The 8,489-nt window shown below is 33.3% G+C and overlaps 1 protein-coding gene across 1 annotated transcript; it reads left to right on the top strand.

Annotated features, from left to right (window-relative positions):
- The first annotated feature begins 5,497 nt into the window (after window positions 1-5,497).
- LOC111405342 (transcription factor MYB52-like) lies at window positions 5,498-8,084 on the top strand. Its single transcript, XM_023034169.1, has 3 exons — window positions 5,498-6,058; window positions 6,572-6,997; window positions 7,715-8,084. The coding sequence occupies exons 1-3, from the start codon at window positions 5,944-5,946 to the stop codon at window positions 7,876-7,878; spliced, it is 705 nt and encodes a 234-aa protein (XP_022889937.1). The 5' UTR covers window positions 5,498-5,943; the 3' UTR covers window positions 7,879-8,084.
- Window positions 8,085-8,489: the final 405 nt, after the last annotated feature.

Raw genomic sequence — 8,489 nt, 5'->3', positions numbered from 1 at the left:
TTGAAGAGCCATCATAAGAATTTTCAATCTTATCTCTTGCCTTGATTCTTCCTTAATGCGAAGATGTTTTTGTGTATCTTCCAAAGAAAAATCTTTGAAATTGTGAAAAATCTTCTTCCTATATCATTTTCAAGAACCAGAAAGTTTAGCAATAATTGCTCCCACTTGAAAAGTTTCGGGAAGTTCAATTTTCACTGCTTTCAGTTTATTTACAATTATTTGTAACTCATGCACTTGAGGCAATAAAGGTATATTATTCAAAAATTTGAAATCAAAATACTTAGATATTAAGATCTTTTGGGTACCTTCCTTCTCGGCTTTGTATTTGCTTTCTAGCGCGTAAAAATTTTTTTTTGCCGATGTAGTGTTGGTGTAGAGATCATAGAGGCGATTGGATAATGCATTTAGGATATGGCCTCGACATATCAATTCGTCCTCTTCTCATTTCTTCCTTTCTATGTGAATTTCTTCTGTATCCTTATTAGTTGCATTGGGAATGGGCTCCAGTTTTGGATTAAGCATGTAGAAAATTTTCAAGACCGTTAACAAAAATTTAAATTTGTCTTGCTATCTTGTGAAATTTGCACCATCAAATCTTTCCAAGCTTACTAGGTCTTGATTCATCTTTTTGATAGTAGCAATTGTAGATTCCGCCTCCATTGCAATAATAGTAACAAGTAACTTTTGAGAATGTTGAAAAAATAATGGCAATGGAGAAGAAAATTATAAAAGTATATCAATGGAGGCTTGAACATGAAATTGGCAATGGAGAAGAAAATTATTAAAGTACATCAATGGAGGCTTGAACACGAAATTAATCTCGCTGCCCTCAAACGTTATTTGTCTCATTTCCAATATTTTTTAAGGATTTTCGGCAAATAGTTCGTAGAATTAAACAAGTTTTGACAAGAAGAACACCAAAAAGTAAATGCGTTTCTTCACAATGAACAAGTGAAAATGGAAGGATTATGTGATAAATTTTCTCAATGTTGGAAGTATATTTGAGGATAAATTTTAATGGAACTCAATTATGTTTCTTGACCTTGGATCACCTATTTATAGGCTTTGGTAAATTTTTCATGAAATGGTGCAAAACAAGAATGAAAGCCACAAATTTCAAATAAAAAATGGTCAAAAAACTAACCTAGTAGTTAGTTTTGATAACCATGCGACCGCATGGGCTATAGCCATGCGGTCGCATGGTTATAGCATCGCCACCTTCCCATGCTCGGGAGGGCCTCATGCGACCGCATGGGCTTAATCCATGCGGTCGCGTGGTTAAGTCCCCTTTTTTTTCTTTTGATTTTGAACAATAAATTTCCAACACTAGGTACTATTATTTCTACATGTTCCATCAGTCACGAAAACCTGCCTAGAGCCATTATCATCTCTCCATCAGTACATGTTTGTTTCACCGTTCTCCTGGACTTTGTTCTGATCTTTTAAGACCACTGCTTTAACATATATAGTACTACTGGTACAGGAGATATTTATAATAACTATTCAAGCCATAATACTTCCTAGATTTTTTATAGAACTATTAGCTTATGTGCTATATCTAAATAAATGTCAGGGTCCATATCGATGTTTAGATTTTGAGCTGGAGGTTTCTGGACGACTTAATCGCTTCTTCCTATATCTCCATGCAGCTTGAATATGTCTTGCTGGTAAGCCTCGCCACTGATAGCAAGTGATTATAAGTGATAAGTGAGAAACTATATCGATTGTGTGAACCAGGCCTAAAGCTTGTGAGTTGTGATGCCCAATAAGCTTTTCTGTTCATTTTTTAGTTAGCTTAATGTTATCAGTAGATCAAAATAATTTTACACTGTTTAATGAAGCAAAGGTCTGGACGCAATTCAAAATAAAATAATAAAACTGATAAGATTGAGCTTGATGATAATGTCTAACATTAATTTCAAATGTGTTCTTTAATTTCTTTATTATTCTCATTGTTCTTAGACTGCAGCCACACTGGTTTAGTTCTAGTATCCTATTTTCTGTTAAGCATCATAATTTCGCACTTGACTGCTAATTCAAGTTCAAATCAAAATTCATTACACATTGCATCACATTCTAACTTTGTAGCATATAAAGTGACTTGAAACTAGACATATCAAACTCTAGTGAACGTGTGTGCACGCGCGCGTCTATGTATGTACATATATTTGCGTGTGTAGCTTTTTTATTGGAAAAACGAAAGTTTCTTCTTGTTAGTGGACTTAGTTCTCGAGTGGCATCGAAGAATTAATCCTTATATTTCTTCCTTAATGTCGGGTGATTAGGGTAAATATTAATATTGCTCCATCAGTCTATTTTGGGAGGATAAATTGTAATAATCATCATGGACTAGTGAGATTGTTGTGGTATTCAACACTTGAGCCGAAAGCTATGGTTTTTAAGTGCATTTCTTCAACTCATTAACTCTTATGCATAAATGATGATAAATGATTAGTATTTTGAAAGTTAAACATATCTATTTATGCGGTCCCTTTTCTAGTTTGCTTCAAATGCAGAGATTTAGTGAGTTTTCTCATCGTACAAGTACCTTTCAAATAGAAATATAAGATTTCATTCTAAAACGTTACCCTATTATAGTAGTCGGAATTCTCCTAAACTCAAAATAATCCACCTATCTAGTTGATGTGGAACTTTTTACTCGATCTTTCCCATCAATCCAACCCCAATTAAAGCACCCATTTTGATCCCCTCAAGCAATAATTTATCCTGCCTCATATTAGGTTCCATGAAGACTCAAGTGCCATATGATGCAACTACTTTGAGATCAACCATAGATTTTTGGGCGATCAAAAACTAATTAGGACCTACACCTTCGTTCAGATTTTCCATGGTCTATGAATATTCATCTTACGCATCTACATGACTAAGTCGAGGCACGACTCTGATATAATTCATAGAGATTTGTGTTTAGTCTCAAAAATTTAACTTAACCGCAGACCATTCTCATATCTTATCTATGTAGAATTTATAAGTGCATTAGTTGTCCTATTATTGCTAGAGTATAATTACTCAACCTGTGAGAAGTCTTTTTTTATGATACTGAAATAAATAAATATATTGTTCTCAATTGGAACTTGTATAAAAATATGTGAACAACATAATATATAAGAAGGCAGTGCGAAGGTTTCCACCAATATGGTTAAAATAAAATTGTTCCTAATTGAGGAATGTATCCATGGAAATAAGGACATTTACATCCCTGTCTTCTACCTAATGCCCACAAGCTCATCAAAAGTAAGTTATACTCAAAGCACATTAATTAAAACAGCATACTAATTTCATTCTTTCTATTTGTGTTAAATGCACCATGCTCACCCAATTTTAATCGAAGTTGTATACATGTCACTCTTCTTCAATCCGGTGCATCAAAATCATTTAACTTCAATTTGCTTGGAAAATCTGGTCATTCGGTCCATTGTCTTGTCAATTTAACTAATACAAATTACTCAATTTAAAAGAGATTTAAAATAAAAAAATAAATAATGTATGGTCTAAAAGCAGGTTTTACATATCAATTATCCATTAATTTTAATGTCTACGGGCCTACGGCAGCATATTACATTGGTTAAACTGACGCAGTGGATAGATTGACCATAGTTGTAAGCAAATCAAAGAAGGGTGACCTGAATACTAAATTGAAGTTAAGTGACCTATAAGCAACTTTGCTTAAAATTGGGTGACGTGTTGAAAACCAATCTCCATAGGAAGCGACCAAAAAATGGTCTTGTATTCGACAATAATTTATTGGAGACAAGGTTTAAATATTTCGTTGTTTCTTATAGTGTAATGAGGTGATTAAGTGGTAGAAAACATGGCAGATACATATCCAGTTAGTATATTTTTAGCAGTAAATGTATACTTAGGTCAGGTAGGTGATCACTTGAATTGATCCTATACATAAAAGAGAAGAAAACCAGTATTTTCTTCAAATGGTTCGGCCGTTAGCTTTCAGTAGTTTAATTTACAGTTGAGAAGTTGAGTTACTTGCTGTCTCAGAAATCCTATTTCCATATTGAGGTGCAGATTAATGAGTCAAAACAGATTAGATTTATGCACAGGTATATGATTTAAGAATTCATTAACTTAATTATAGGATCAATAGGGCAACAAAAACATTTGCTGATGATTCAGATTCAAAGTAGGTAAAACTGGTGAACAGTCAAGCCCTCTTCCATGTACATAACAACAATACGTAGACTAAGTCAATATCTTGCCTTTTTGTAGTGATATAGATACGTATCTAATAGTACATAGAGGATATATATGGAAGAGTCGCATGGATTTGTTAGTTGAAGAAAGCGGCTTAGTTACAAGTTTCCTTTGTACAAATGGTGGGTGAGATATGGAGTTTCTATTTTAAGTTTTTTTAACAAAAGAATGGTAGGCCAACGGTCAAAACAAGTCTTATTTCCCATATATATAATTATTAGTAGAAAAAAATTCCTTAATTTGGGTACCTAGTATATGCATTACTTAAACCAAGAGTTTGTTTTCTTCATATTCTCTTATTAAAGAAGACGAAACTTTAATTTAAGGTTTCATGTTGTTATAAAAAACCTAAATTCCCAAGCTTGTTCTTCGTATGGAAATTGTTGTGATTTTTATTGATATTCATCTAATAACTTAACTCGCCCATTTTTAGAGCCTATCTCTACAAATCAAAAGTAGAATTCATATCTCAATCACCACTTAAAATAAGAAAAAGCTTTTATTCATCTCCCCAAGTGGAGCCTTTTTCATAAATTGTGTAGTTTTCATATATATATATATATATATATGAATATGCATATCATGCACAAATGAAGACCAATATTGTTTCCACGTGCAATATTGAGAATGTAAGCCAATTATTATTTATTTAGGTCATGGAAAGGGGATCAAGACCTACTACCATATGTACATACGTCTTTACAAGGTCTAATAACATTACCAAACTTCTCTGTCCGATGATATAACGTTATCATTACATTAATTATTTCCAATTTATGGGAAACAAGAAACATAAGACAGATTTTAGTTTGGCATTAGATTTTATTTAGGTTAATTAGTTAAATACAAGTTTAAACCAATATTTTAACCACCGCGACAAATACTGTCCCGAAAAGATAAATATTCCAGGTTGAAGCCCTCGTAAAAAAAAAAAAAAAGGTTCATTTTTTAAAATGAAACTTGGAAAACTAGTAAAACAAGTTTATTTAGTGTCTTAAGAGTTTTATATCAGGCTTTAAATTTTTTATTTTTGCCCAGTTCTCAATTTTTCGAGATCCATCTGATTCGATTCTTACAAACATTGGTTCCAACAGTTTATGAGTCAATTAACTAGTTCATCATATCCCCAACAATTATTTAATTTTTAGTTACATGTCAGAAGGAAAAAAAAAAAAAAAATATATATATATATATATATATATATATATATATTAGCTAGATAGGTGGGTATTGTAGGTTAGAATTTGGAACGATGTTGAAAGGAGAACGACATTTACCCTACCAAGCAACCTTTTTTCTTCTTCTTCTCTCTCTCTATCTATCTATCTATCTATCTATCTGAGCAAGTGGTGGTTAGCCTAGAAGTTGCCTCAATCACTAATGGTGGTCTGTCCAAATTCTTACACTCTCTAACGGAAAAAATCTTGTCATCTCCCTTATATATTAACTCTCTCCTTGTCCAATTCTCTAATTTCCTCCAACGTAAATCTTTAATTCAGACCATATCTTTTTACTTTCTTCCTAATTTCTGTTCTGTGTATTTTTTTTGACATCTGTAATGGAAATTTTGATCGCTTGCCAGAAATTGAGGAAGAAATTGCTAGGAGGATAGATAGATTAATAAGACAGATTTTGGAGCTCAATAGGCTTTCTTATATCCACCACCTGTTTATTCCTGTTGTCTCTTGTTGCGTTTTCTCGTTTTCATAGATCATGTGCAGTAGAGGCCATTGGAGGCCTGCTGAGGATGAGAAGCTCCGGGAATTAGTTGGACGATATGGACCTCATAACTGGAATGCCATAGCTGAAAAGCTACATGGAAGATCAGGTGAATTACAAGTACTGTACATGTGTCCATGGCAACCACCACCCCTCCCCCGACCCCCAGCACATTCAAACTCAAAAATGAAATAATGTAACAATAGTATTCCAAGAGAGAAGGGAGGAGAAAAGCTTCTGTAGCAGTTCTTAATTAGGGCTTGATATGTTTATGAAAAGGAAAATCATTTGAAATCATAATCGCCTCCTGATCGATTCCGCACATCATGTTTCTCAAGCGAAGATATTATTTTTCACAGTTGAGGTTCAAGTGCTCCAATCTTAACGACTACTTCTGAGTCTCATATTGCTACTCAAATATTGAAAGTCAGAGGAAGATCACAGGAGTAACATATATCACTTCTTAGTTTTTTGGGTTTGATATAATAATTTTATGTTTTGGAAATTAATTACTAGTGTTGGACGTACACTTATAAATTACATGAGGATAGAAATTGACTATATATTTTTACCGCTACATGTAACCAATTATATTAATTGTTTCAATAATTTTATTGATCAGGGAAAAGTTGCAGGTTGAGATGGTTCAATCAGTTGGATCCAAGAATAAACCAGAATCCATTCACCGAAGAGGAAGAAGAACGGCTTCTTGCTTGTCACCGGATTCATGGGAACCGATGGGCTATAATTGCCAGGCATTTTCCAGGACGAACTGATAATGCTGTGAAGAATCACTGGCACGTTATCATGGCACGAAAATGCAGAGAAAGGTCTAAAATTTACGCAAAAAGAGCTAGTTCGCGAACATTTGCTTGTGATGTTGAAGAACCCTCCTCAAACCACCAAAAGAAATTGTGCTTCAATCCTCTATTTGTAGACAGATATTCCAAGATATTCGATAGCCCACAAGCATGTAACCTGCAACCTATATTTTGGCAGGAGCACCATTCACCAGACATTCTTTTTCATCATATGAAGAACGATCAAGGTAATGTTGCATCGAAAGCTAAGATTTGGTCTGGTCCTTATCTTTGGAAGTAGGAAAATTGCTTAAATTTGGTTTAATTTGGACATGTACAAGGGAAAACGGAGTAGATGAGAGGGTGGTAAGTGTTAACCACTTCATCTGAAAATTAGGTTTAAGGCAGTCTTGACTTCAAGTCTTGTTATTACTGATCTATGAAAATTATGTATGTGTTAGAATTGATAGAAAAATGAATACGTTCACGTTAGTGACCATTTTGAAAATAAAATTTACTTTTAATAGCTCAAGATTTGACATGAGAAAGGCTGAACACGAAGCAAGGGAGAGGGAATTGTTCCATTGTTCTCACTAAGACCTTCCCCCCTTTAAATTCTCTTTCGTTTTTCCTTTCTGAATTTCTTTTCCGTCAGCCAAAAATTATGTATAAAATATTTTAATTCTTCGTATCCTTCTCTTGGAGCATGTTCAGCTAAATTCCAGAAAAAAGTAAAGTGACTTTTAATTTCCAAACATATTTGAATATGTTATTATTGTTGTTTTACTTATTAATATACAAAAGTTACTTCTTTCTTAATATTCAATTATCTATACTATTTCCTCCCCTTCGTTCCCTGATATCTATAGAATTTATCCAAGCACACAGTTACCATACTATACTGTTTCCTAGAAGCTGATATTAATACAATATCAATATTCACAGAATTTAATTTGAAATTGCAGATAAAAGTCAGGCAGTGGAGTTCTATGATTTTCTACAAGTGAACACAGAATCGAACAAAAGCGAAGTGATAGACCACGCAAAGAAAGATGATGATATTGAAGTCGAGCAGCAGAAAAATGGCGTACCATTTATAGATTTCTTATCGGTGGGAGGCTCTTCCTAATTAATTTGTCTCAGTTAAATTATGTAAGTTTGGTCGAGTTTAATACTGTCCAACATTATACCCTACCAAACGAGCTTTAGTTAGGTCGATCCTGCATATGTATGTATGTATGCATCTACAGAATTAAGATGCTGCATGCATGAATGAGATATATAAACATTTGTAACGATAATTGTGCATTCAAGTTTTAGTGAGCAAAAAATGGATCCTCCTTTCGAGTACGTGAAAGATTTTATTGCTAAAACTTAATATTAATTGTTCATAAAGCAAAACTAATTATTATTATTATTATTTTCAAGGAAAATTGCAGCCAAGGTACCAAATATTTCACTTAATAGCAGACTTGATTCAAATCTTTCATTTGTGCCATCGTAGGTATCAAATATTTTAAAAATTCACGGCTCAAGTTCAGATTGACTATTTCCGTCAGTTTTACTCTAGAAACCATTAGGTGACTCCATAAATTAAAAATTTAATAATTTTAACCAAATAAGATAAAGGTAAAATGGCCACTTTACCATTTTAATATAAAAGAACAAAAAATAAAAAGGAAAAATTGGTTATCTCCTTTACAAACCCCCGAAAACCATCCCACCAAAACAATCTACCAT

This window comes from Olea europaea, chromosome 12 (genome assembly GCF_002742605.1).
Source record: "Olea europaea var. sylvestris chromosome 12, O_europaea_v1, whole genome shotgun sequence".
NCBI lineage: Eukaryota > Viridiplantae > Streptophyta > Magnoliopsida > Lamiales > Oleaceae > Olea > Olea europaea.
This window is presented reverse-complemented; position numbering and strand designations above follow the sequence as displayed.